This window comes from Dipodomys merriami, unplaced genomic scaffold, assembly GCF_024711535.1.
Source record: "Dipodomys merriami isolate MVZ:Mamm:240054 unplaced genomic scaffold, mDipMer1.0.p SCAF_52, whole genome shotgun sequence".
NCBI classification, from domain to species: Eukaryota; Metazoa; Chordata; class Mammalia; order Rodentia; family Heteromyidae; genus Dipodomys; species Dipodomys merriami.
In genome coordinates, this window is record NW_027206091.1 from 9,860,757 (window position 1) to 9,888,583 (window position 27,827).

Genomic DNA, 27,827 nt, shown 5'->3' on the forward strand with positions numbered 1-27,827 from the left:
CAGCATCCAGCTCCCTCTTCTTTGTGCTAGTTTTTAATCCCCAGACTCCACAGCGCAAAGCAAGGTAAAGACTGGAGTGAATTATGTCCAAGAAAAGCATTAGGGATGGGGGGTGAGGGGAAGCGGGCCTGTGCCATCAGAGTGCTCCCTTGAGAAAGTCCCTTTGACTGAGACCTGTAGCCATTCCCCTGGGAAGGACAGACCGAGGAGACAGGGGACAGGTGCTGTGTGGAGTGATGGCTCAGGGTGGAGCTGGCAGGCGTAGGAAGGAGTCTGGAGAAACAGTGACATGTGGGAGGAAGCTTTGCTGGGCTGGCCCCCACCCCTGTGGAAGCGCGCGGTGGGGTGGGGTTGTTATGTGCTGTGCCCCCTGGTGGCCAGTGGGGGAAGTGCAGGTGGCAGATTCGGAAGAAAGGTTGCCCGTACCATGGTCCCTCAGCTTTTATCATAGAAGTTACATATAATCCTAACGACAGGTCACATGCCATCTGGAATTGTCAGTATCTCACACCTAAGATCTACTCTGATCTGCCATCAGATCAAGCTCAGGTGTATGGTCTGGGCCAGGCCAAGCTGCGTCTACAGTACTGAGGATCCAGCACCCTGGCCCAAGGCCTCGGGCTGGGCTGGGAGTGTGTGTGAGAAGAGGGGGCAGTTCGAGACACCCGTCTCTTATGAACCCTATAGGTTGGGTGCACAAAGCTCCATTCCCTTCCCCACTTCCAGGGGCCTCAGAGCCCGCTAAGCCTCCCACCCCCAAGACCACACTGGCGGTGCAGCCATCTTCCCCGTGGGAAGACGCAGTGGACAGGCCATGACCCTAACGTCCCTCCACGTGTGGAGGACACGCAGGGCAGAAGGCACAAGAGACGCCCATCCTCCCCGTAAGAACTTCCTCCCCGCGAGTTTCTTGGGCAGGGGAGGGATGGGCAGCCCTTCTATCTGTGATGTCTCCTCCGCCTCCTGGCCGCCCGAGCCTGGGGACAGGAAAGGTTGAGGCGCTGTCCATGGTGCTGACCACCATGGGCTGGAAAACGACTCCCAGCTCTTTTATTCCCAACAGTCCAGAATTATTGCTAGGAAGAAGTGGGGAGGTACTGCAGTGCTGTGTGGACCCCGTGTCCGCCGAGGAGCTGGGGGGGGGGTGGGCGCGGTACGCTATGGACGTCATTGTAGGAAATGACACTGAGTCATGACAGATAAGACCAAGCGCTCATGTGGAGTTGTCCTTGAGAGAGGTGGTAGCAGAGCAAGGTCATTCCAAGGAAATGTTTCGCTTCATCCCAGAGTCTGTGAACATATATGAGGAAAAGAGAACTGAATTTCTAAGGACCAGGAAGTTGAACAATCTTCAGGTGTGTCTTGGTGGATATGTTTTAAAAAAAATAGCTGGCCAAGATCCTTTTGCTTTATGTAGAGAGGAACTATGGGTATGGTTAGGAGAAACTTCTGTAATCACCTTATGGAATGATGACAGGGTTGGGGTGGGGGACAGCACCAGTCAGCCCTGGGCCTTCCATAGCTAGGAAAAGAAATTCCATGAAAGCCAGGCGCCAGTGGTTCACACCCATCATCCTAGCTACTCAGGAGACTGAGATCTGAAGATCACAGTTCAAAGCCAGCCCAGACAGGAAAGTCCATGAGACTCTATCTCCAGTGAACCACCAGAGAACTGGAAGTGGCGCTGTAGTTCAATGTGGTAGAGCGCTACCCTTGAGCAAAAACAGCTCGGGGACAGTACCCAGGCCCCCAGTTCACGCCCCAAGACCCACAAAAGAGAGAGAGAAAGAAAATTCCATGAAAGGTATAATAATTAACAGGAGGGCCACGTGGGCGATATTTCACAGCCAGCTAGGTGTCTCTCCTGCTGGAAAAGACAGGGTTGGTGACCTCACTGGTGACCCAGTGTCTTCCCTTCGGACCCGCGCTGTGCCGAGCCTGCTCTGGTTCTAGCACCACATCTTCCTCCATGGCTCAGCATCATCCAGGCTCCCATCATTGGAGATCCAATAGGTGGAGACTCCAGCATCATGTGACAGGTGGGTGGGGGCTACCGATTCCTGTGCTGAGACTGTGGTGGTGGTGGTGGCTGGGACTGAGAGCAGTTTGGTGGACAGAATAGGAGTCTGTCTGAGAGTGGGCCCAGAGTCTACCTCCTGATCTTTCACTAAGATCTTAGTCAACTCCTGGAGCCCACAGTCAGCTGTGTGAGTTCACCCAAGAATGAACCTCTACAGAGACCACGCTGGTCTTTTTGTTTATTCATTTATTTATTTTTGTTGGTCATGGGGGCCTGAACTCTGGGCATGGACACTGTCCCTCAGCTCTTCAGCTCAATGCAAGTGCTCTACCACTTGAGCCACAACACCACTTCTGGTCTTCTGGTGGTTCATTGGAGATAAGAGTCTCACAGAGTTTCCTGCCCAGGCTGGCTTTGAACCGTGATCCTCAGATCTCAGCCTCCTGAGTAGCTAGGATGACAAGGCATGTGCCACCAGCGCCCAGCTAGTTTGTATGACTTTATGAAACATCAAACCCTCTTCCTTGTACCCCTTCTCCTGTGTGCATCTAGGAAAGATGGCTTGACAACCCTGCTACCTCCAAGGCAGAGAATGTGGTCATAAACTAGGAAGACATTGCTTTTAGTTAAATCACTCATTAGGAAACACAGGCAGCCTGGACTCCTGCTTCTGACTTTGTAGCTGGAGAGGTTCCAATTTGAAGGATTTCTCAATGTAAGAGGTCTTGTACTTCCTGGAATGAACAGGATAATGAAAGGGACTGGGAAGGGAAAGAGTCACAATTTTAACAAAAGACTGGCACTCTGAGGTATAGTGACAACAAAGGTCACAGGTGACAAGTTTACAGGTAACTTATTTCTCAATGGTGAAACACTAAAGACCAGGAAAGAGGAAAGACGGCTTATGTTACCAGTTTTATTCAACATAATACTGGAACTCCTAGTCTGAACAAAGAAAAGAAACAAAAGCCATCCAAAATGGTAAAAGAGGAAAAAAACCTTCTCTGTACATGGACAACATGATAAAATAGACTAAATGCCCCCAATCCCTACAAAACAATGGCTAGAACTAACATTTCAGTACAATTTCAGGGTACAAAAATCCTACATCAGTCATGTGTATTTCAATACATAGACTAGGAGCAATCCCAAAGTAGCCTTAAGAAGCCATTCTGGTCTGGCACCAGGGCTAACACCTGCAGTCCTAGCTACTCAGGAAGCTGAGATTTGAGGATCATGGTTTGAAGCCAGCATGGGCAGGAAAGTTCAGGAGACTCTTTTTTTTTTTTTTTTTTGGTAGGTCGTGGGGCCTGAACTCTGGGCCTGGGCACTGTCTCTCAGCTCTTCAGCTCAAGGCTAGTACTCTACCGCTTGAACCACAGCACCACTTCTGGTTTTCTAGTGGTCTATTGGAGATGAGTGTCATGGACTTTCCTGCCCGGACTGGCTTTGATCCACGATCCTCAGATCTCAGCCTCCTGAGTAGCTAGGATTACAAGTGTGAGCCACCAGCACCGGGCTCAAGAGACTCTTATCTCCAATAAACTACCAGAAAGCTAGAAGTGGAGCTGTGGTTCAAGTGGGAGAGCATTAGCCTTGAGCACAAAAACTCTGGGATCATGCCTAGGCCCTGAGTTCAAGCTCCAGGATTGGCACCAAAAAAAAAGAAAGAAAGAAAGAAAAGAAGAGAAGAGAAAGAGCCATTTTGTTTGTAATAAGATCAAAGCAAAAAATAAAATCTTTGGGAGTAGATTGTTTAATCTAGGAGGAAAGCACTCATAGTCTTTAAAACTCCACCACATTGCTAATAGAAATGAAAGAAGACATAAATACATAGAAAGACATCCTGCATTCATGGATCGGAATGTTTAGTATTGCTAAGCTGCCAATGCTGACCAAACCAGTCTTCAAATCCCCAGTGATTTTTTCTTTTGCAGAAACTAAACACTGTTCAAAAAGTGGAGCCGGGGGACAGGAGACAGGAGAAAAATTGATGATCTTTGCTGGCCTAGGCCCAGTATCTTATATGTGAAATCAAAGATAGAGGTTGGAGGTGTGGCTCGGTTAGTTGAGCGAAAGCATCTGGTACTGAGTTCAAGTCCTGGTCTCAGATAAGAAAGAAAGAAAGAGGGCTGGGAAGGTGGCTCAGTGGCATGCATGAGGCCCTGGGTTCGATTCCTCAGCACCACATAAGCAAAAGGAAAAAAGCCGGAAGTGGCGCTGTGGCTCAAGGGGTAGAGCGCTAGCCTTGAGTTGAAGAGCTGAGGGACAGCGCCCAGGCCCAGAGTTCAGACCTCATGACTGGACCAAAAAGAAGAAAGAAAGGAAGGAAGGAAGGAAGAAAGGAAGGAGAAAGGAAGGAAGGAAGAAAGGTAGCTTAGTAGCAGAGCATGTGGTTTGCATAGACAAGGCCCTAAAGGGAATTTCAGCATGCACACACACACACACACACACACACACACACACTAATTATAATAATAAATGAAGCTTAAGTTGGATCAAGTTACTGAAAATAAAATCTACATTCCAATACTTTCTTCTTCTAGACCAGGCCAGAGATGATTATTTTATTTTACTTTTGCAATGGATCAGTTACTTACAGACTTGGAGACCATGCCCTCTTCCCAATGTGCAACAGGTTTGTAAAATCTCGTAACCTGCTTACACTAATACCATGGAGAGAGAGAGAGAAAAAGAAAACAAACAAACAAAAAAAAAACACTTGCTTCCTGTAAGAGGAAATCAGACTTGACTAACGCTGCTGGCTCGGAAGAGGCGAACATCAGGTGTTGATGCCAGTGGAGCTGAAAACATCAGCATAGAGGTAATAAACAGCAAGCTGCGTGGGAAATACCTCCTAAATTCCAAAAAGGGTTGAGACCATTTCAACCACAATAGATTTAGAGTCGAAATGAGCCATAGGGCTCCCCAAATCTTCCCATTGGAATTATAAACCATTCTAAATAAATCCTGAGTATATTTAGAAATTACCAAGAGCCAGGCATGCCTGTAATCTTAGTGTTTGCCCGGCTGAGGCAGAGGATTTCAAGTTCAAGGCTTGTGAGACTCTGTTTCAACAAAACTAAACCAAAGTAAAGAGTAAACAAAACTAATGAATAGAAGATCATCCATGCTTAAAAACAATCCTACTTTTTCTTTCCTGTCTGAGACCAGGACTTGAACTCGGTACCTGGCCCCTTCATCCATTGGCTGGTGTTCCACCAACTGGGCCATTCCTCAAACCCCTCACAGTCCTGGGGCTTGAACTCTGGGCCTTGGGTGCTGTCCCTCAGCTCTTCAGCTCAAGGTGAGCTGCAGCCACAGCGCCACTTCCAGCCTTTTCTGTTTATATGGTAACTAAGAAATCAAACCCAGGGCTTCATGCATGCTAGGCAAGCCCTCTACCACTGAGCCACCCTCCCAGCCCCCAAACAGATTTTTATTCATACATACTTTGCCATCCGTGGCAACTGTAAAAATCCCCATAAAAAAAAGACAAGAAAATCATGAAATTGGTTCACATCACAGGAAATGGAAGTGTTATGCAAACATATCAAAAGCCAGAAGCTCATGGCTCACGTTCTGTTATCCTAGCTACTCAGGAGGCTGTGATTTGAGGATCATGATTCAAAGCCAGCCCAGGGCAGAAAGTCTATGAGACTCTTATCTCCAATGAACCACCTGAAAACCAGAAGTGGTGCTGTGGCTCAAAGTGATGCGTGCTAGCCTTGAATGAAAGAACTCGGAGACAACACCTAGGCTCTGAGTTCAAGCCCCACACTGACCAAAAAAACAAAACAAAACAAAAAAAGCTAACCTGGGCAGGAAAGTCTATGAGACTCCATCTCCAAGAAATAAAGAATGAGAGAGGGAGGGAGGAAAGAGAGAGAAAGAAAGAAGACAAGCCAGGCAATGATGGATCACACTAGCTATAAGCCTACCTATTCAGGAAGCTGAGATCTAAGGGTCACCTTTTGCAGCCAGCCCAGGGCAGAAAAGTCTGTAGTCCAGGTGCTATGGCAGCTGGTTAAAGGGTTGTAGCCTGGCAGGAACTGTCTGACACCCACTTGCCAGTTCCTGGGACAGCGGCTTCCCTACCAAGGCCTAGGTCCAAGTCTTCTGAGATGGGCCCTGTTATAGCTCACCTATAGCTGGGATTACAGGCAGGCCTTACCACACCTGGCCTCTCAAATAAATAGTTTTTGTTTGCTGCCGAATACGGAGTGTTTAGTCAATGAGATTTGAAGTGAAGCACTCGGTTGACTAGAGCATCCTTGCTGGGCTGAAATGAAGCAGGAAAGGTTGGTGGCTTTCCTGCCTGCGGCCACCATTTCCTGATGGCCCAAGCTTTCACTTCTCCTTTCTAAGGCTCTGCTTCTCACAGGAACGGGCTCTGAGGGATGAGCTGCCCAGGTGGAAGGGCCTTACCCACTGGGCAGGGCTGGGCTGGACCGCGGCGCGTTGGTCCTCCATAAAGAAGAATCCTCCTGAAGTGAGGTGAGCACCATGTGCACAAGGGAGTAAAGCGTGTGGTAGGGGATGCCATGTTTACACGGTCTCCAGGGTCCCACCCAGCAGAGGGCCTCGCGCAGCTTCACATTCTACCAGAAAGCCGGGCCTGGTGGCTCACACCGGTCATCCTAGCTACCCAGGAGGCTGAGATCTGAGGATCTTGGTTCAAAGCCAGCCCAGGCAGAAAAAATCCCTGTGAGACTCTTTATCTCCCATGAACCACCAGAAAACCAGAAGTGGAGCTGTGGCTCAAGTGTTGAAGCGCTAGCCTCAAGCACAAAGAAGCTCAAGGACAGCGCCCAGGCCCTGAGTTCAAGCCCCACAACTGACCAAAAAAAAAAAGATTCTACAAGAGGGGCTAGAGGCGTGGCTCAGTTGGTAAAGTGCTTCCCAATGAGTAGAAGTGGCAGGTACTGACTTCAAGACCTGGTCTCAGGGCTGAGAAGGTGGCTCAGTGGTAGAGCACTTGCTTTGCATGCCTGAGGCCCTGGGTTCAATTCCTCAGCACCACATAAGCAGAAAGAAAAAAGCCAGAAGTGGTGCTGTGGCTCAAGTGGTAGAGTGCTAGCCTTGAGCTGAAGAGCTGAGGGACAGCGCCCAGGCCCAGAGTTCAGGCACCAGGACTGGACCCCCCCCCAAAAAAAAAAAACAAGTAAAATGCTTCTGCTCATACAGAAATTATTAGACACCCCAGGTGGGAGAAATGAGTGGAATGTTGGTTTCAATGACATTAAAAAAAAAAATGAGCCAGGTGCTGGTGGCTCACGCCTGTCATCCTAGCTACTCAGGAGGTTAAGATCTGAGGATCACTGTTCAAAGCCAGCCTGGGCAGGAAAGTCCGTGGGACTCTTATCTCCAGTAGACCACTAGAAAACTGGAAGTGGTGCTGTGGCTCAAGCGGTAGAGCGCTTGCCTTGAGCTGAAGAGCACAGGGACAGTGCCCAGGCCCAGAGATCAAGCCCCATGACCAACCAAAAAAAAAGAAAAGAAAAGAAAAAGAAAAGAGGTATTGTTGGGGTTGGAGGCATGACTCAGGTGATAAAGACCAGCCTATAAGCAGAAGCATCAGATACCAAGTTCGAGTCCTGGTATCAGATTTACTGAACACAGGTAGAGCAGCTGTAATGTAGCTCAGTGGCAAAGCACCTGCCTAACAAGGACAATTTCCTGGGTCAGATCCCCAAAATAGAAAAGACAAGCAGGGTACCAAAGGCTCACGCCTGTCACCCTAGCTACTCAGGAGGCTGAGATCTGAGGATCGCGGTTCAAAGCCAGACTGGGCAGGAAAGCCTGTGAGACTCTTACCTCCAGTAAACCACCAGAAAACCGAAAGTGAAGCTGTGGCCCAAGTGGTAGAGTGCTAGCCTTGAGCTGAAGATTTGAGGGACAGCGCCCAGGCCCAGAGTTCAAGCCCCATAACTGACAAGAGACAAAAAGAAAGAAAGAAAGAAAGCGGCGGGGGTTGGGGGCATTATAGAGACGAGGATCACAGGACTGGCCAATGCGATTTCACAATATCCTGGCAGACAGCAGTGCCATTTCCCCATCTGAGAAGGAGCGGCCAGGATGCTAAGCCAGGAGAAACAAGGCTCTCACGCCACTCTGAAACCACAGGGGGGTCACTGGAGGGAGGTCACTCGAGGGTCTGGAGCAGCAGGATGAGGATCAGGGAGACCTCATGCCTAGCTGTGGGGGGCAGTGGGGAGCCCTGGACACTGGGCTCTGAGGAGAGAGGTGCTGGGGTCTGGACCCCTGGATCTGAGCAAAAAGAGTGGTTGTCTCCCCCTCTGCTGGCTTTCAAGCAGGAGGGTGGGGGGGTGGCTGGACTCCTTGGTGGAGGAAGGAGGGGTCACCCAGGGCTTTTCAGGCTCTGTGTAAACTCTGTGGGTGGGGCCAGGGCTCCCTCTTCCTCTCCCCACTGCCCTGGCCTTGTGGGCATCCCATGCCCGGCCCACAGCCCAGGTGAAGTATAAAAGTGCTGTGTTTCCTGGTTAAAAGGGCACGGGGGGACTTCCAGCCACAGCCTGGACATGAGCCCTGCACCACTGCTGACTGTCCTGGTGGTCACCGCCTTGTTGCCTGGTGAGTGTGGGTTGTGGGGGGAGGGGGGTTTGTAGGAGTTCAAATTCCAGAACTTACTAAGGAGGCTGCTGTCCCCCCATCTCAGGTGCACGGGCTCTGCAGTGCCAGAAAGGGTCCATCGAGACGGTGAGGGACGCCTTGGAGCTGCCCCTCAACTGGACAGCTGGCCAGGAAACCTGTGTGGTGGGCCAGGGGTGCCAAGACACCCTGATGATCATAGAGAATGGTGAGAGGTTCGGGGGGGTCCTCCCCGCCATCCACTCAGCCTCACCTCTGCAGGACGCACAGCCTCTCCCCTCCCCGGGATGGCCGAGTCCTCATTCCCACCCCTTCTTGTCCCCCAACCCTCCCACCCCAATCCAGGACATCAAGTGAACGTGGTGATCATCAAGGGCTGCACTGCGGCCGAGGACCAAGAGGCCCAAGTCACCAGGCACAGGGCAGGCCCCGGCCTGTCTGTCATCTCCTACCACCATGTGTGCCGCCATGCCGACTTCTGTAACGCCGTGTCCACCACCAAGGCCCTCGGGGATCTGTCTACCACCACAGGTGCCAGTGGGATGAGGGGCCGAGAGAGGAGAGCAGGGCGAAAGAGTTGACAGAGCACACAGGGACTGGTTATGTAAGGATGCGCCATCTCTCCATTGATGGCACTGTGTGTGGGGGGTGGTGGCAGGATCCTGGGGCTTGAACTCAGGGCCTGGGCATTGTCCCAAGGCTAGTGCTCTACCACTTGCACCACAGCTGGACTTCCAGTTTTTGGTGGTTCATTGGAGATAAGAGTCTCACAGACCTTCCTGGCTGGACTGGCTTTGAACCATGATCCTCTGATCTCAGCCTCCTGAGTAGCTAGTATGACAGGCATGAACCACCAGCACCCACTTTCTTGTTCCTTTTTTTAATTCCTCCCTGGTCCCTCAGACTCCATCTCTTTCCCAACTCACTCTCTCCTCCCCGCCCCGTTGGCCACACGCCCCTCCCACAACACTTCCTCCAGCTGTCCTAGACTGATAAACCAGGAAGGCTTTATGATGCTAGATTACACTCAACTTCAGACTCAGGCCCTGGCTTTAACTGCTCCTAATGCAGAGTCCCACTTTCCTTTCTTTCTTTTCTTCTTCCTCCTCCTCCTACTCCTCCCTGCTCTCCTCCTCTCCTCCATCTTCTTCCTTTCTTCTTCTTGTCAGTCGTGGGGCTTGAACTCAGGGCCTGGGTACTGTCTCTGAGCTTTTGCACTCAAGGCTGGCACTCTACCACTTTGAGCCACAGCACCATTTCCAGCTTCCTGGTGGTTCATTGGAGATAAGAGTCTCATGGAGCCGGGCGCTGGTGGCTCACGCCTGTAATCCTAGCTACTCAGGAGGCTGAGATCTGAGGATCACGGTTCAAAGCCAGCCCGGGCAGGAGAGACCGTGAGACTCCTATCTCCAATAAAACCACCAGAAAACCGGAAGTGGCGCTGTAGCTCAAGTGGTAGAGCGCTCGCCTTGAGCTGAAGAGCTAAGGGACAACGCCCAGGCCCAGAGTTCAAGCCCCACGACCGACAAAAAAAAAAAAAAAAAGAGTCTCATGGACTTCTCTGCCCAGGCTGGCTTCCAACAGGGATCCTCAGATCTCAGCCTCCTGGGCAGCTAGGATGACAGGCGTGAACCACCAGCGCCCAGCCAGACTCCTGCTTTCTGTACCTCACGTCTCTTTTCAGGCTTAAGGGACACTCACTGGCCCTGGCACAATCCCTTCTCTGCACATATGGCAAACACTCTGGGAGATGCCCTGTGTCTCTGAACTCAAGACATTTTTTTTTTGGTTTTGTTTGTTTTTTTGGGTCCGGTCGTGGGGCCTGAACTCTGGGCCTGGCCGCTGTCCCTCAGCTCTTCAGCTCAAGACTAACACTCTACCACTTGAGCCACAGCGCCACTTCCGGCTTTTTTCTTTTTGCTTATGTGGTGCTGAGGAATCAAACCCAGGGCCTCGAGCATGCAAGGCAAGCGCTCTACCACTGAGCCACCTTCCCAGCCCTCAAGACATTTTGTGAACAGAACACGCTGTCTTCCTTGACTGTTTCGTAAAAATCAGAGGCGAAGCCATTGGATCCTTCCAGGCCATCTTCCTTCCCTTGGCTAAATCCTTGTCGCTCCCCACCCACACCTGAACCCCAGGACCCCTTCTGCCCTCAGCCCCTCAGGTGTCTGTGCAGATCTCACCCCCCCCCAGCCCCTGTCAGGTGACACTTGCCCCACATCGTAGGCTGCCTGCCTGCCTGGAGCCCAGGAGGCTTGTCCAGGAATGGGGGAGCAGGGAACTGAGAAGCCAGATTCTTGGGAAAGCACGGTGCCCATGTGGGGAAAAGGGAAGGAATCGGATTTAAATGCCTGTCCCCTCCCCAGCCCCAGGGACCCTGCGCTGCCCAGTCTGCTTCTCCCGAGGCCAGCCATGTCCTGAGGACTCACGGGAACACATCTGCCCCGCGGGGTACACTCACTGCTATGATGGCGTCCTCAAGCTCAGGGGAGGTAGATCTCCAGATTTATATCAGGGCCCCTTGGGGACTGAATGGGGAGGCCTGGGCATTCAGATCTGAGTGTTTGGGGAGTAAGGGTAAACTGAGGCACGGCATGGGACCCAGAGGGGTAAGCAGGTTGCTGGCCTTCCCTGGGAGACTTGGATGGTCTTTGTGTCAGCCTCTCCGTGTCTCTCCTCTTTCCTCTGCTCTAGGAGGGATCTTCAGCGCTCTGCGGGTGCAGGGCTGCCTGCCCAGGCCGGGCTGCAACCTCCTCAATGGGACCCAGACAATCGGGGTCATGGATGTGAGTGAGAGCTGTGGTCCCCGGTCAGGTGAGCCCCAGCCCCAGCAGGGGACAGCAAGGCCCGGCCCTGCCCCGCAGCCCTGGGGAAGACCACAGGGTTGAAAGGCGTCCGTGGAGGCCACGGGCACAGCGAGGCAGCTGCTTCTCACCCATCCAGCACGTGCGAGGCGGGGAGGGGACCCCACATGAGCTGCAGGGGTTTGGAGGGTGAAGTGCCAAGCAAGAAGAGTCCAACTGAAGAAGAGAGACAGGGAGTTTGGCCCAAGAGACTGCAACCCATGGGGAGGAGACTGAAAAAAGGCTGGGTGGAGGACATTCAAGTGTTCTGTCCAGATAGGAGGGTTAGGGGTGCTGGGAGGAGGGCAGGGATGCAAGGCGCAAGAACAGGTGCTTCTTTCCACGGGATTCTGCAGCCTCCACTTCAGAGCAACATGGTTGGCAGGGTGGAAGTCATTATGCGCTTGCAGACCTGTTGGTACACACCCTTGACTCCGGGTCGTCCTGGGTGACCGCACCTATTTCTTTCTGTCCCCCTCATCCGTGGTATTGGGGCACAGGAAGGAAAAGCAGATTGCATCAGGTGAGCAGGGGTTGGGCAGGACTTAAGTGAGGGCCTCCATTTATGCAAATGAAGGGTGGAGTAGAGTGTCTCAATAGAAAAAGCTCATAAGGCAGGGCACCAGAAGCTCACACCTGTAATCCCAGCTACTCAGGAGGCTGAGATCTGAGGATTGCAAGTCAAAGCCAGCCTGGGCAGGAAATTCTGTGAGATTCTTACTTCCAAGGAACCACCAAAAGCTGGAAGTGGAGCTATGGTTCAAGTGGTAGAACACCAGCCTTGAGAAAAAAGAAAAAAAAATAAGCTCCGTGACAGCACTCAGTGCCTGAGTTCCCGTTCTGGGCCCACAACCCTATCCCACCCCACCCCACCCCAAATAAAGGAGGTCCAATAGGAGTCTTCACTCCCCTTGAGAGCAGGATGATCCCTGGCCCTGCCTCAGTTTCCTCCCCTGCCCATGTCACCATGGAGTCTTGTAGTTGCAAGGAGAGAGTTGGTTCCAGCCAACACCCCTCTGCCACTAGACTGGGAGATGGGAGGACGGGGGCTGGGGCAGCAGGAGCATGCTCTGCACAGGTCAGCTTGTGGCCCCTGGTGAGTGAGGTCCCACTGCTAGGGGCTGAGCCAGCACTGGGCGCTGGCTGAGGTGGAGGGGGAAGGGGGGGACCCGCTGAGACGGATCTGCCATCCCCATTTCAGATGCACAGCCCCTGGAATGCCAGAAGGGGACTCTGGAGATCGTGAAGGACATATCTGAGCTGCCCCTCCAGTGGACAACAGGGCACCAGACCTGCGAGGCGAGCGAGGGCTGCCAAGACACCCTGATGATCGTGGAGAATGGTCAGATGGGGTCTCCCCCCAGAGGCCGCCCTCCCCCCATCCGCTCTGCCTCCCTTCTGCCCTCCAGCATCCAGCCTCAGGGGGCGCCTGGAGACCCCTCTTCAAATCCCAGGAGCCCTGTCCTCTGTCCTGCTGGTTGAACGCCTTGGGTTCCCAGAGTCCCGCCCCCCCCCCCACACACACACACAGCCTGTGTGGAGGTGACAGGGGTGGAGTCCAGCTTTCCCTCCCGCCTGTCGCCTTCCTCCCCTGCAGGGCCTCAGGTATACTTGGCGCTCTCCAAAGGCTGCACCACCGCCCAGGACCAAGAGGCCAGCGTCATGGAGCACAGGCTGGGCCCAGGGCTCTCCGTGGTCTCCTACAGCCTGGTGTGCAGACATGGGGACTTCTGCAATGGCCTGGCAAGCACCGTGCCCCTCTGGGCTCCGCCCCCTGACACAGGTGCCAGGGGCAAGCAGAAAATTCAGAAGGAGAGTGCTGCTCTGCGGGGAGGAAATGAGCACAGGCCTCAGGGGTGGAAGTGAGCACACAGGGCTTGATAACTTGCAGACACTCCCTTGCTGGATGGCAGCCATACCCCCCCCCAGGCTCCCCTCACACTGCTTGCTTGCCCTCTCTGGTCCCTCTGCCTTCACCCTTCTTCACTCTGTCTTCTGTACCCCAGGACTCCCCACTCCTTGCAAGTGTCCTGTCCCTACAAACAGGATGTACCTTTTTTTTTTTTTTCTTTTTGTAGGTTGTGAGGCTTGAACTCAGGGCCTGGGCACTGTCCCTGAGCTCTTTGGCTCAAGGCAAGTGCTCTACCACTTGAGCCACGGGGCCACTTCTGGTTTTCTTCTGGTTAACTGGAGATAAGGGTCTCACAGACTTTCCTGCCCAGGCTGGCTTTGAACTGCGATTCTCAGATCTCAGCCTCCTGAGTAGCTAGGATTACAGGTGTGAGCCACTGATACTTGGTTAGGATGTATCTTCTATGGATCTACCAGCCTCAGATGCTGGACTTGACCCTGAATCATCATCCTGAATTATGCTTTGTTAATGGTACACTTGGCCTGTACCAATCTATTCTCTCCTGTTATTGAACAGAACTTTGCTTTGGGTTTCTCAACTGTGGAATATTTTGTGGCTAGGACAACACTGTCTCCTTTGTCTCTCTCTCTCTCTCTCTCTCTTTTTTTTTTTTTTTTTTTGGTCAGTTGTGGGGCTTGAACTCTGGGCTTGGGCACTGTCTCTGCGCTCTTCAGCTCAAGGCAAGCACTCTATCGCGTGAGCCACAGCACCACTTCCAGTTTTCTGGTGGTTTATTGGAGATAGGAGTCTCACAGTCTTTCCTGCCCGGGCTGGCTTTGAACTGCGATCCTCAGATCTCAGCCTCCTGAGTAGCTACGATGACAGGTGTGAGCCACCGGCGCCCGGCTCCTTTGTCTCGTTTTTGTGGCAGATCAGTCCTCAAACTCCATATCTGATGCTTTTTGCTCCTTGGATGAGGCTCTACCACCTGAGCCACGCCTCCACCCCCTGTCTTCCTTTCCTGTTTATTGGAATGTGTGGGTGATACCCCTAGTCTGTCCATCCGTCCTTCCTTCTTTTCTTCCTCCCTCCCTTCCTTCCTTGTCATTGCCCCTGCCCAGCCACACTAGAGACCCCAGGACCCCTCCTGCCCTCAGCCCCCGGCATCCCTGCAGCTCTCCCAGGCCCTGTGCCCCTGCTCAGTCACGTGACACAGGCTGGCCTGCCTGACAGGTGCACAGGAGGGCGATTGGAGGGTCTGACAACTTGATTCTTCGGGCCAGCATAGTGAGGATGGAGGAAAGGGCGAGTACCATGCAAACCAGAGCCCCTCAGCGCCTCACTCACTGCGCCTGTCCCCTCCCCAGCCCCAGGGACCCTGCGCTGCCCAGTCTGCTTCTCCAGAGGCCAGCCATGTCCTGAGGACTCACGGGAACACATCTGCCCCACGGGGTACACTCACTGCTACAATGGCACCCTCAGCCTCAGGGGAGGTAAATCTGGCCCCGTGGTGACCAAATGGGGGGGCATTGCACATTCAGATCTGGGTGTCTGGGGAGTAAGGGTAAACTGAGGCACGGCATGGGACCCAGAGGGGTAAGCAGGTTGCTGGCCTTCCCTGGGAGACTTGGATGGTCTTTGTGTCAGCCTCTCCGTGTCTCTCCTCTTTCCTCTGCTCTAGGAGGGATCTTCAGCGCTCTGCGGGTGCAGGGCTGCCTGCCCAGGCCGGGCTGCAACCTCCTCAATGGGACCCAGACAATCGGGGTCATGGATGTGAGTGAGAGCTGCGGTCCCCGGTCAGGTGAGCCCCAGCCCCAGCCCCAGCCGGGGACAGCAAGGCCCGGCCCTGCCCCGCAGCCCTGGGGAAGACCACAGGGTTGAAAGGCGTCCGTGGAGGCCTCGGGCCCAGCGAGGCAGCTGCTTCTCACCCACCCAGCACGTGCGAGGCCGGGAGGGGACCCCACGTGGTCTGTTTGTGACTTCCCTGGTTCACCTAAGTCCTCTGATTCCTTGAACCCCCAGATGCTCTGACGTGTTTCCGGGGAGTCATGCTGCAGTCTGGAAGTGGCTTTAACCAAGACCCTGAAGAGTGGAGTGCGAATGGGAAGCAGACATGCAATGTTGGGGAGATGTGTCAGGAGACACTGCTACTCATCGACGTAGGTATGTGCACGAGAGGAGGGGTTGGGAGGGCATGGTAAGGCCCCCACCCCTGTATTGTGTCCAGCACACCCATGTCTGTATTCTGTATTCTGTCCCCCACTTCCCCTCATGTCTGTATATCTCCATCCATCACAGCCTTTCTCTGCACCTTGATGTCCCCTGATTAAAACACTGAGGAAAAGCTGGGCACTGGTGGCTCACGCCTGTCATCCTAGCTACTCAGGAGGCTGAGATCTGAGGATCATGATTTAAAGCCAGCCTGGATGGGAATGTCCTGGAGATTCTTTATCTCCAATTAACAAGCAAAAAGCCAGAATTGAAGGTGTGGCTCAATTGGTAAAATACTAATCTTGAACAACAACAACAACAACAAAAACCTCAGGGAAAGAGTTCAAGCCCCAAGACCAGGCACAGGCATGCACTCGCGCACACACACACACACACACACACACACACACACACACACACACACTCGCACACACACACACACACACACACACACACACACACACACACACACACACACACACACACACACACACACACAGGAACCTGAATGGCAACTCATTTATCTGTCTTCACCAGACACTAAACTGATGTGTATGTCTCTATGTATCCATCAGGACTTTAGTACTTAAGGCTGGTGCTCTATCACCTGCTCTATCACAGCTCTACTTCTGACTTTTTGCTGGTTAGTTTGGAGATAAGAACCTCACAGACTTTCCTACCAGGGCTGGCTTGGAACTTTTTTTGTTGGTCGTGGGGCTTGAACTCTGGGCCTGGGTGCTGTCCCTCAGCTCTTCAGCTCAAGGCTAGCGCTCTACCACTTGAGCCACAGCTCTTCTGGTTTTCTCGTGGGTTTTTTGTTTTGTTTTTTGTTTTAATTGGAGATAAGAGTCTCATGGACTTTCTTGCCTGGGCTGGCTTTGAACCACAATCCTCAGATCTCAGCCTCCTGAGTAGCTAGGATTACAGGCGTGAGCCACCAGCTCCCAGCTTGCCTTGGAACTTTGATCCTCAGCTCTCAGCCTCAGGTGCCAGGATGACAGGCGGGAGCCACCAACACCAAGCTGGCCTGCACCATTCTAACGAGGGATTGCATTTACCCTCCATGGAGCGAGCACCCGGCCCAGTTCTCGCTTTCTTCCTCCCCCAGGACCCAGGGCAATCCTGGTGGGGAGCAAAGGCTGCGGGGTCGCCAGGGGACAGGAGTCACAGGGCGTCTCCATCCATTCTCGGCCCCCTGGAATTCTGGTGGCTTCCTACAGCCGGTTCTGCTCCTCAAACTTGTGCAACAATGCCAACAGCAGCAGTGTCCTGCTTTCATCCCTTCAGCGAGGTATGGGGTGCAGGGGCCTGTGGGAACCTCTGTGCTTGGGGATCCGGTGGGTGGCTGCAGCTGAGAAGCAGAGCTGTGTACCCCCAACCTACTCTGTGCTCCCCAGCTCCCCTTGTGCCAGGAGACGTGCAGTGTCCTGCCTGTGTGCAGATCTTTGGCTCATGCTCCTCCAGTTCCACACTTGTCACCTGTCCTAAGGGCGCCACCCACTGCTACAGTGGGAGCTTCCAAATGTTTGGAGGTGAGTGCTCAGGACAATGGCAGCCCAGACCCCCTCCCCCCCCTGGGGCTGAGGGAGGAGATGAGGTCTGAACCCCTGGGTCTGAGGGAGGAGGCTGGGACCTAGACCCCTGTGCATAAGAATAGTACTGGGGGGCTGGGAAGGTGGCTCAGTGGTAGAGCGCTTGCCTTGCATGCATGAGGCCCTGGGTTTGATTCCTCAGCACCACATAAGCAGAAAAAGCTGGAAGTGGTGCTGTGGTTCAAGTGGTAGAGTGCTCACCTTGAGCTGAAGAACTCAGGGACAGCACCCAGGCCCAGAGTTCAGGCCCCATGACCGACAAAAAAAAAAAAAGAAAAAGAATAGTACTAGGGGGCTGGGAGTTGGGCTTAGTGGTAGAGTGCTTGTCTAGCATATGAAGCCCTGGGATTCCTCCGTACCACATACACAGGAAAAGCCACAAGTGGCGCTGTGGCTCAACTGGTAGAGCGCTAGCCTTAAGCAAAAGAAGCACCCAGGCCCTGAGTTCAAGCCCCAGGAACTGGCAAAAACAAACAAAAAGAATAGTACTGGGGCCAGGTGTAGGTGGCTCACACCTGTAATCCTAGCTACTCAGGAGGCTGAGATCTCAAGATTGTGGTTCAAAACCAGCCAGGGCAGGAAAGTCCATGAGACTCTTATCTCCAACGAATCACCCCCACCCCACCCCCCAAAAAAGGCAAATGGAGCTGTTTCTCAAGTGGTAGAGCACTAGCCTTGAGCAATAAAAGCTGACAGACAGTGCCTAGGCCCTGAGTTCAAGCCCTAGTACCTTCACCCAAAAAAAGAATTGTACTGGGATCTGGCCCCTTGGGACTGAGAAAGGAGGATCTGGGGACCTGAACTGGATCTGAGGCGGGGGGAGCCAGGCCCTTGAATCCTGGGTATAAGGGAGGAGGCAGGCAGTGTGCACCCCGACTCCTTTGACCTCTGTTAAAGTGCACCCCTCCCTGACTGGAATTTCTTTTTTTCTTTCTTTCTTTCTTTTTTTTTTTTTTTTTTTTTTTTTGTCGGTCATGGGGCTTGAACTCTGGGCCTGGGCGCTGTCCCTCAGCTCTTCAGCTCAAGGCGAGCGCTCTACCACTTGAGCTACAGCGCCACTTCCGGTTTTCTGGTGGTTTATTGGAGATAGGAGTCTCACGGTCTCTCCTGCCCGGGCTGGCTTTGAACCACGATCCTCAGCTCTCAGCCTCCTGAGTAGCTAGGATGACAGGCGGGAGCCGCCAGCGCCCCGCCTCCTGACTGGAATTTCATCCTGCAGGCGGACTGTCCTCCCCGCTGACCGTTCAGGGCTGCATGGCCCCAAACTCTGCATCCCTGCTGAACCGCACCCAGAACATCGGGATCTTCTCGGTGACAGAAAGCTTTGAGAATAAGGAGGCCAAAAAGGCCAAGAATTTCCACCTTAACAGCGCTGCCCTTGGCGCCTGCCTGGCTCCAGTCTTGGGACTGGGGCTGGCTTTGGGTGTGATGAGCTTTTCCCTTCCTGCTAATCTTATTTCCCTGTGATCTGGGTGACAGGAGCCCGCATTGCTCTCCTAATCCCACAGCCCACTGACCTCCCCGCCACCCAAGGGCCAGTTCTCAGAAAAAACCTCCCCTCCCCCTTTCTACAAGTATAGATTGCCCCTCATGAGATTGTCTGCAGCAGCTGCCCGATTTCACAACTAATAACTTCCTCATTTTTTTAAATACTTAAACCCTGAACCTGCCAGGTGCCAGAAAGCCAGAAGTGACGCTGTGGCTCAAGTGATACAGTGCTACACTTGAATTAAAAAGCTCAGAGACAGTGCCCAGGCCCAGAGTTCAAGTCCCACAACCAACAAAAATAAACCTGGACGGACACACACACACACATACACACACACACACACACACACACACACACACACACACACACGTACCCTGTGCCCCTTGTATTTCTGATCTGCCTGGTGGTCCTTAGCACCCCTGTGCATCAGTGATTAAAGTCTGATCTGATCTGTTGAGATCTCCATTTCCTTTGATTCTGTCTCTCCTCCACCCCCCTGCTTCTGTGCTTCAAGCTCTCACTTAACTTTTTCCCTTCAAGACAAGTGCTCTACCACTTGAGCCACAGCTCCACTTCTGGTTTTTTTTTTTTTTGCCAGCCTGGGGCTTGAACTCAGGGCCTGGGCACTGTCCCTGAGCTTCTTTTTGCTCAAGGCTAACACTACCACTAGAGCCATAGTGCCACTTCTAGCTGTCTCTATATGGTACTGAGGAATCAAACCCAGGGCTTCATGCATGGTAGGTAAGCACTATACCACTAGGCCATATTCTCAGCTCTCTCTCTTTTTTTTTTTTTGCTGGATAATTGGAATGAAATCTCCCAGCCTTTCCTGCCCAGGGTTCATTTTGAACCACATCTCAGCCTTCTGAGTATCTAGGATTCCAGAGACAGGGACCCAGCTCGCTGTGATTCTACCTGAAATGATCTTCCCATCCCCTCTATATACGTTCACCCTCCACATGCACCCGCACATACTCTGTCCACCTGATAATACACTAAGAGCCCAGGAGCAACTGAACTTGTCTTGTGGGGAAGTGGACATTAAAGGACTGGCCACATGTGTCTGATAACCAAGTCCCCGTTCTTCCTCCCAATGCTGGGATTCATCTATGTCAGGGGAAGATGTTCATTCAGTGAGAGACGTGTGTCTTCATCATGCCTTGCATTTGGGTTTTACCATGACTCAGGAGGTAAAGATACAGAGGGCACTTGCTTCCTTATCAGCCAGGGTCCAAGTGAAGGGGAGGTAGTGGGATTGTTGATAGAGGCTAGGGAGTGGACAAAAAGGTTAGCACTTTCCTAGTGCTGTTCATTTGCATCCTAGGCCAGAAAAGGGGAGGAACAAGAGCTATAGGTGGAAGAGAGAGGGGACAGTTCACCTTACAGGAATTCTGACTTCAGGCTGAAAAGTGTATGCAGCCTATACTCTATAGGAAAAGATTATTGGGGGGAGAGGAATCATATTCCAGCCTCACTCTCCTGTTGGGGCTCCCTGATGGCTATGCAGTTGAAAGCCATAGGGCAGGAGATCCCATTGATGCAATTCCCCTAGAAATCACTCACAGCACCAAGAAGGGGAAAAAAGGGAAGAAAACTGAATCCAGGAAGAGGAAGGAGACTCCACAATCCATCCCCTTCTCCCTAAGCATCCACACTTTCCCCTGGTCAAGTTGGAAGTCCGAGGCCTCCGTACACAAGGCCACAGTTTCTCTGAACCATTCCTCAGTCGTTTCAATGTGTGATAACAATAATGAAGTCAATTCTCCTACTGCCTGGAACCACCAGTAGTTCATAAATCATCAGGAGAAGATGAAGGTGGAGATAACACAGTTGCTCAGGTCCTAGGTGTGAAGACACCGAGAATCAAGGTTAGAAGCCAGCCTGAGAAGACCAATCCAGGATTAACCTGCAACAAAAGCTACAAGTGGAGATGTGGCTCAAGTGGTCAAGCACCAGTCTTGAGCTGAAGAGGCTGAGAGGTTGAGCCCCAATACCAGCACAGAGGGCGAGGCGAGAAGAGCAAAGGGGGACTGGGGGGGGGTCTGGGATGCAATCTCTACCCCCAGGGCTGGCCTAGCCCTTCTTCCTCCACCATCTCCCTCTAGCATTCTCTAACTGGCAAAGTCTCCACCTGTGTTTTTGTGCTGGTTCATTGGAGATAAGAGTCCCATGGACTTTCCTGCCCGGGCTGGCTTTGAACTATGATCCTCACATCTCAGCCTCCCGGAGTAGCTAGGATGACAGGTGTGAGACACCGGCGCCCGGCTTAAAGCATAAACTATAGAGACCCCTACAGGGACCCTGAGGAGGCCGTGGAGGAGGCCGGGGCAGCCGAACGGGGAGGGTTAAGGAGAGGCGAGGCTGTCTGGACAGGCCATGTGGTTCGGCGGTCAGAGTCAAGCGTTTCCGCTGGGGATGCGCGGGCACGCGCGGGGATGCGCGGGCACGCGCGGGGATGCGCGGGCACGCGCGGGGATGCGCGGGCACGCGCGGGGATGCGCGGGCACGCGCGGGGATGCGCGGGCACGTGGGACACGCGCGGATGTGCAGAGCTCAGCTCCAACCCCCTTTTTGCCCGTTTGACTGCTGCGCATGCGTGCCACCATCTGGGCTTACCAGTAATTGGCTGTCCAGGAGCCAATCAGATGCAGCGACTCTCTGAGCTCATTGGCTGAAAAAAAAAAATCTCTCGTGCGAGCCAATAAGACTTCGAGTGTCCCCTCTGGCCCCGCCCTCCGTAACTCACTGAGTCTCCGTGCAGAAGAAGGCTCCAGAACATCCTGTGAGGTTCGGTGAGGTCATTTGGTAGCGGGCGGGAACGCCACTGCCTAAAGAGGGGCGCGGGGGAGAGAAGCAGCCACGGACTCTAGGTCTGAGGGAGGAGGCTAGGCCGTGGATCCTCGAGTCTGAGGGAAGAGGCCTGGGGTCTGGACTTCTGGGCCTGAGGCTGAAGGCTGGGTCTTGATTTCTGGGCCTGAGGGAGGAGGCTAGGGCCTGGACCCCTGGGCCTGTGGGAGGAGGCTAGGGCCTGGACCCCTGGGCCTGTGGGAGGAGGCTAGGGTCTGGACCCCTGGGTCTGAGGGAGGAGGCTAGGGTCTGGACCCCTGGGTCTGAGGGAGGAGGCTGGGGTCTGGACCCCTAGGGTCTGAGGAGGAAGCTGGGCCTGGATTCCTGGGTTTGAAAGAAATCGTAGGTATGAGGGAGAAGGAGCTGGCTGCCTGGATTCCTGGGTTTGAGAGGAACCAGGCCTCTAACTTGGGGCCCCACAATCATGTGTCCTTTGGGAAAAGAAGGCGGGCCCAGGCTCTCAGAATCTCACGTGCCACAGAGGGAGGGGCTGAGATCCTGAGATTTGGGACCTTGAGAATCAATTTAAACGTGGATTGCAGGGTCTGAGGGAAAGGGGTCTTTCGGCCTCATCAGTGCCCAGAAGTGGAAGAGTATGAAATTGCTGGATTTCTTGGTGTTAGGGAATAGGTGGCTGGATCTGAGAACACATCTGCAGAACATGAGGCATGATTAAGTTGTCACCTTGCTCTAGCTCACCAACCACTTAGAATCAGACTTCATTTAGGAGCCCCAGGCTAATATACCATACAATTCTACCCCAAGGGCTGGGAAGGTGGCTCAGTGGTAGAGCGCTTGCCTTGCATTCCTGAGGCCCTACGTTCGATTCCTCAGCACCATATTAGCAAAAAGAAAAAAGCCAGAAGTGGCACTGTGGCTCAAGTGGTAGAGCGCTAGCCTTGAGCTGAAGAGCTGAGGGACAGCGCCCAGGCCCAGAGTTCAGGCCCCACGACCGGACCCAAAAAAAAACCAAACAATTCTACCCCAAAGCCAGCATTCACTGGAAGCCTAGATTCATGGTACTAAATGTGGGCTGAAGTGTTACCTTTGCTCCATTAAATCACAGATCCTGCTCGATTTTTCCTAACCTCTCTGCAAGAAGCCATGGGAGGCCTCCATATCCACTATCTGCTGTTCCTCTTCCTGCTAAGAGCCTCCTTGACCGGTGTGTGCATGGGCAGCCAGCTCGCAGAGGATGGAGTAGTGTTTAAAAAAAAAAAAAGTGCTGGGCATCAGTAGCTCATGCCTGAAATCCTAGTTACTCAGGAGGCTGACATCTGAGGATTGCAGTTCAAAGCCAGCCCAGGCTGGAAAGTCCGTGAGACTCTTATCTCCAATGAACCACCAGAAAACCGGAAATGGTGCTGTGGCTCAAGTGGTAAAACGCTAGCCTTGAGCTGAAGAGCTCAGGGACAGCGCCCAGGCCCAGAGTTGAAGCCCTACAACCAACAAAAAAAAATTAGAGGGTTGGAGGTATGGCTCAGATGGTAGAGTGCCAGCCAGTGATCAAACACAAGCATCAGTGAGTTCAACTCCCAGTCTCAGACAAATGTGGAATGTGGCCTAGTGGTAGAGTGCATGCCTAGTATGCATGAAGCCCTGGGTTTGATTCCTCAGTACCACATAAGCTGAAAAAGCTGAAAAGTAGTGCTGTGGCTCAAGTGGTAGAGTGCTAGCCTTGAGAGAAATAAAGATCAGGAACAGTGCCCAGGCCCTGAGTTCAAGCCCCAGGACTAGCAAAAAAAAAAAAAAAAATGAAGTGATGCTGTGGCTCAAGTGGTAGATCGCTAGCCTTGAGCTGAAGAGCTCAAGGACAGCACCCTGGCTCAGAGTTCAAGCTCCATGACTGACCCCTCCCCCCCCAAAAAAAGACTCCTTCTCCTTTGAGCTGGGAAGGTGGCTCAGTGGTAGAGTACTTGCCTCACATACATAAGGCCCTGGGTTCGATTCCTCAGCACCACATTAAAAGAAAGACCTAGAAGTGGTGCTGTGGCTCAAGTGGTAGAGCGCTAGCCTTGAGCTGAAGAGCTCAGGGACAGTGCCCAGGCCCAGAGTTCAGGCCCCACAACCAACAAAAAAGAAAGAAAGGAAAGAAGGAAGGCCTGTAATCCTAGCTACTTAGGAGGCTGAGATCTAAGGCTCACAGTTCAAAGCCAGCCCGGACAAGAAAACCTGTGAGACTTATTGCCAGTTAATAGCAAAAAGCCAAAAGTAGAGTGTGGCTCAAGTGGTAGAGTGCTAACCTTGAGTATATAAAAAGCTGAGAAAGTGCCCAGGCCCTGAGTTCAAGTCCCCCCACAAAAAAGTGTGCCTTTTGCTGCACACAAGAAGGTCAAATGCTTATTGTTCTTACTTTTCCCCCCAGTGGCCAACGATCTGTATTGTCATGTGGGTAAGTTGAGGACTGTGGAAAACTTCCCAGTGACCTGGTTCACAGAGAAGATTGAGACATGTGAGGACAACCAGTTGCTTTGCCAAGAAACAGTAATAATGATCAAATCAGGTAAAATGAGACACGGCGGTTGAGTGCGAGGGGGTAATCATGTTGTTTCCTCTACCCAGGCCAAGCAGGTCCCCCCTCCCCCTCTCCCTTCCTCCCTCCTGTCTCCTCACAGGATCCAGGATAGCTATCTTGGCTACTAAAGGCTGTGTCTCTGAAGGATCCAAAGCTGTGACTTACATCCAGAACTCAGAATTCCCCGGCCTGATTGTAGTCTCCTACAGCAACTACTGCGACATTTCCCTGTGCAATGACATAAAGTACTTGTCACGGATTTGGAAACCACGAGAGGAGATCCCAGGTGCCCAACAAGGCGGGAGATAAGTGCCAAGAGAAATGCCACACACACACACACACACACACACACACACACACACACACCTCTCCCAGCTGATGACCTACACACACACACACACACACACACCTCTCCCAGCTGATGACCTACACACACACACACACACACACACACACACACACACACACACACACACACACACACACACACACACACACACACACACACACACACACACACACACACACACACACACACACACACACACACACACACACACCTCTCCCAGCTGATGACCTATCCTGTCCTACATTGTTTCCTTTGGAGTCTTAAGGACTGCTCAGAGCAGAGAGCTGCCAGGACCTCTTTTTATTTAGTTTTTGTTGTTGTTATTTTTTTAGTGCCAGTACCAGGGTTTGAACATAGCGAGGGCTCTAACATTTGAGACATACCTCCAGTTCTGGCCCTGTCTTTTCTCTCATTTATTGTGTTGGATCTGGGACTGATAAATAGAACCCTTAACCATGGAGATATATAATATATATACTTATATTTTTTTAATTTTTAATTTTTTGTCGGTCATGGAACTTGAACTTAGTCCCTAAGCTCTTTTTTGCTCAAGGCTAGTGCTCTACCACTTGAGCTACAGCACCACTTTCATTTTTCTGGTGGTTAGTCAGAGGTAAGAGTCCCACGGACTTTCCTGCCCAGGCTGGCTTTCAACTACACTCCTCAGACCTCAGCCTCCTGAGTAGCTAGGAGCCATGAGCCACCAGCACCCAGCAGTGTGGGTTGTTAAAAACAACAGGTGCCAGTGATTCAGGCCTATAATCCTACATCCTCAGAAGGCTGAGCTCTAAAGATCTTAGTTCAAAGCTATCCCAATGGGGCTGGGAAGGTATTGGTTATGTGCTTGCCTTGCATGTATAAGGCCCTGGGTTCAATTCCTGAGCACCACATAAGCAGAAAAAGCTGGAAGTGGTGCTGTGGCTCAAGTGGTAGGGCGCTACCCTTGAGCTGAAGAGGTGAGGTTCAGCGCCCACACCCTGAGTTCAAGCCTCAGTATTGACACATAAAAACAAAACAAAACAAAACGATGCAGCCTTACTTGTGTCTATCATCTGAATATAAACTCTATGAGGCTTTTTTGTTTATTTTGTGCTTTTTATGGTACTGGGGTTTGAACTCAGAGCCTCGTGTTCGCTGGGCAGGTGCTCTACCCTTTGAGCCACACCTCCAGCCCTCCACTCCACAACTTAATGGATCTTCAGATCTCAGGTGGGCTCACATCCTCCAGCCTTTGTTTTTGCTGTTTCTTTTGCTTCCCCCACCTACACCCCATTTTCATATCATCCACCTGCATCCATTCTCCTTCACCACGCAGACTTCACCTCTTCCAAGATATTTACTGTATGGGCTGGGAAGGTGGCTCAGTGGTAGAGCGCTTGCCTTGCATGCATGAGGCCCTGGGGTTGATTCCTCAGCACCACATAAGCAGAAAAAGCCAGAAGTGGTGCTGTGGCTCAAGTGGTAAAGCACTAGCCTTGAGCTGAAGAGCTGAGGGACAGCGCCCAGGCCCAGAGTTCAGGCCCCACGACCTATCAAAAAAAAAAAAAAGCCGGGCGCCGGTGGCTCCCGCCTGTAATCCTAGCTACTCAGGAGGCTGAGATCTGAGAATCGTGGTTCAAAGCCAGCCCGGGCAGGAAAGACCGTGAGACTCCTATCTCCAATAAACCACTAGAAAACCGGAAGTGCGTTGTAGCTCAAGTGGTAGAGTGCTCCCCTTGAGCTGAAGAGCTGAGGGACAGCGCCCAGGCCCAGAGTTCAAGCCCCATGACCGACAAAAAAAAAAAAAAAAAAGCTATCTGTGTTGCACACAGCTCCGAGCTGCATCATTGTGTATTGCTCTCGTGTCTTTTTCCTTAGAGACCCAGGTGCCGGAAGGCTCCTTTGTCAGCCCTCCATCTCCCCACCTAAGCAGGCGTCCATGTGCTATAGAGGAGATTGGGACAGGTGGCCTAGGAGCCAGGGGTGGATGGGGCAGCTGCAGCAAGACGGCAGCAGGACAGATGCGGGGGAGCAGCAGGACAGGTGTTGAGGAGAAAAAGCAATGAGACAGGACACCACTCTTTTTAATTTTCTTTTTCGCCAGTCCTGGGGCTTGAACTCAGGGCCTGAGCGCTGTCCCCTGAGCTTCTTTTGCTCAAGGCTAGTGCTCTACCACTTGAGCCACAGCACCACGTCTGGCTTTTTTCCTTTTCTTTCTTTCTTTTTTTTTTTTTTTTTGTCGGTCGTGGGGCTTGAACTCTGGGCCTGGGCGCTGTCCCTCAGCTCTTCAGCTCAAGGCTAGCACTCTACCACTTGAGCCACAGCGCCACTTAGGGCTTTTTCTGCTTATGTGGTGCTGAGGAATCAAACCCAGGGCCTCATGCACGCAAGGAAGCACTCTACCACTGAGCCACCTTCCCAGCCCCACTCTTAACTATTGCTCTCATCCCCTCCAGTGTCCAATATGTCCACGAGCATCCACTGCCCCACCTGCGTGGCTCTGGGATCCTGTTTCAATGTTTCCTCTCTGCCTTGTCCCCGCGGTATAAATGGATGCTACGCAGGGAGAATCATGTTCTCAGGAGGTAAAGTGACGGGCGGGCGCGCCAGGTGGCTCCGCCCCTCAGGATTTCCCTGTGAGTCCCTAACACGCATGTCTCCCATCCCTTCTTGTTCCACAGAAGGCATTGACTCGCCTGTGGAGGTCAAAGGCTGTTCAAGCATGACCCATTGCGAGCTGATGAATGGATTCTCCATGATAGGACCCCTCTCTGTGTCGGAAGTGTGCCCGCATCCCTCTTTCCTGCAACGAAGGGCTGAAAGCCGGGCGCCCTGGCCGTGCCTGCCAGGACGGGGTTTACAGCTGCTGACTCCGTTGCTGGGGCCGCTGGCCCACCTTCTCTGAGGAGGTGTCCCGAGCGCTGGAGCTCAGCGTGTCCGCTTCCACTGTGCGCCTCCGCTGCCGCCCCGCCAGGCCATGGGTATGCTGGACAGGAGAAAGACACACTGCGTGTATCCGACATGCCCAATAAAAGTTGCCTGTGATTTGTGTGTGCGCCTCAAGATCAGAAGTGGAGCTGGGCGCTGGTGGCTCATGCCTGTCATCCGAGCTACTCAGGAGGCTGAGATCTGAGGATCACAGTTCGATGCCAGCTCAGGCAGGAACATCCGAGAGACTATCTCCAATGAACCACCTGGAAATCGGGAGTGGAGCTGTGGCTCACAGTGGTAGAGCACTAGCCTTTAGCAAAATTGCCTAAGAACAGTGCTCAGGCCCCAAGTTCAAGCCCCACAACAGGCAAAAAAAAAAATTAGAAGTAGCATTTTAGCATTGGCTTCCCCCATCCCACATTTTCCAGACGGAGTATCTGACCTCTGGAAAACAAGAGCGAGTTGCTTACATTTACACAACATATGGACAAGGCCGCGTGTGGTGAGGCCTGCCTGCCATCCTGCACGGGCTGCAGCGCAAGGCCACATCTCAAAAGAGACAAAACGGATTGAGAACCAGAGCT

General features: G+C 52.6%; 2 protein-coding genes across 7 annotated transcripts in view; both read left to right on the plus strand.

Annotated features, from left to right (window-relative positions):
- The window catches only part of LOC138811249 (CD177 antigen-like), a 74,323-nt gene extending 54,639 nt beyond the window's left edge, over window positions 1–19,684 (plus strand). For all 3 annotated transcript variants that reach the window (XM_069998975.1, XM_069998976.1, XM_069998974.1), the window contains 14 exons: window positions 6,405–6,517; window positions 8,531–8,614; window positions 8,700–8,840; window positions 8,978–9,163; window positions 11,002–11,127; window positions 11,330–11,449; window positions 12,680–12,820; window positions 13,076–13,261; window positions 14,698–14,823; window positions 15,012–15,131; window positions 15,353–15,493; window positions 16,650–16,832; window positions 16,939–17,073; window positions 18,353–19,684. In XM_069998975.1, the coding sequence (XP_069855076.1) occupies window positions 8,563–8,614; window positions 8,700–8,840; window positions 8,978–9,163; window positions 11,002–11,127; window positions 11,330–11,449; window positions 12,680–12,820; window positions 13,076–13,261; window positions 14,698–14,823; window positions 15,012–15,131; window positions 15,353–15,493; window positions 16,650–16,832; window positions 16,939–17,073; window positions 18,353–18,600 (1,905 nt within the window). In that variant the 5' untranslated portion in view covers window positions 6,405–6,517; window positions 8,531–8,562 and the 3' untranslated portion in view covers window positions 18,601–19,684. The remainder of the gene's footprint in view (window positions 1–6,404; window positions 6,518–8,530; window positions 8,615–8,699; window positions 8,841–8,977; window positions 9,164–11,001; window positions 11,128–11,329; window positions 11,450–12,679; window positions 12,821–13,075; window positions 13,262–14,697; window positions 14,824–15,011; window positions 15,132–15,352; window positions 15,494–16,649; window positions 16,833–16,938; window positions 17,074–18,352) is intronic.
- Window positions 19,685–21,363: 1,679 nt separating this feature from the next.
- On the plus strand, window positions 21,364–27,351 carry LOC138811260 (testis-expressed protein 101-like). Of its 4 annotated transcripts, none has more exons than XM_069998994.1 (6): window positions 21,364–21,414; window positions 22,536–22,634; window positions 23,835–23,972; window positions 24,085–24,270; window positions 26,769–26,897; window positions 26,994–27,351. In XM_069998994.1, the coding sequence occupies exons 2-6, from the start codon at window positions 22,574–22,576 to the stop codon at window positions 27,215–27,217; spliced, it is 738 nt and encodes a 245-aa protein (XP_069855095.1). In that variant the 5' UTR covers window positions 21,364–21,414; window positions 22,536–22,573; the 3' UTR covers window positions 27,218–27,351. The 4 variants fall into 4 exon arrangements, with proteins under 4 accessions (XP_069855095.1, XP_069855096.1, XP_069855098.1 ...); XM_069998995.1 differs by having other exon boundaries at window positions 21,368–21,409; XM_069998997.1 differs by having other exon boundaries at window positions 21,384–21,404.
- The last annotated feature ends 476 nt before the right edge of the window (window positions 27,352–27,827 follow it).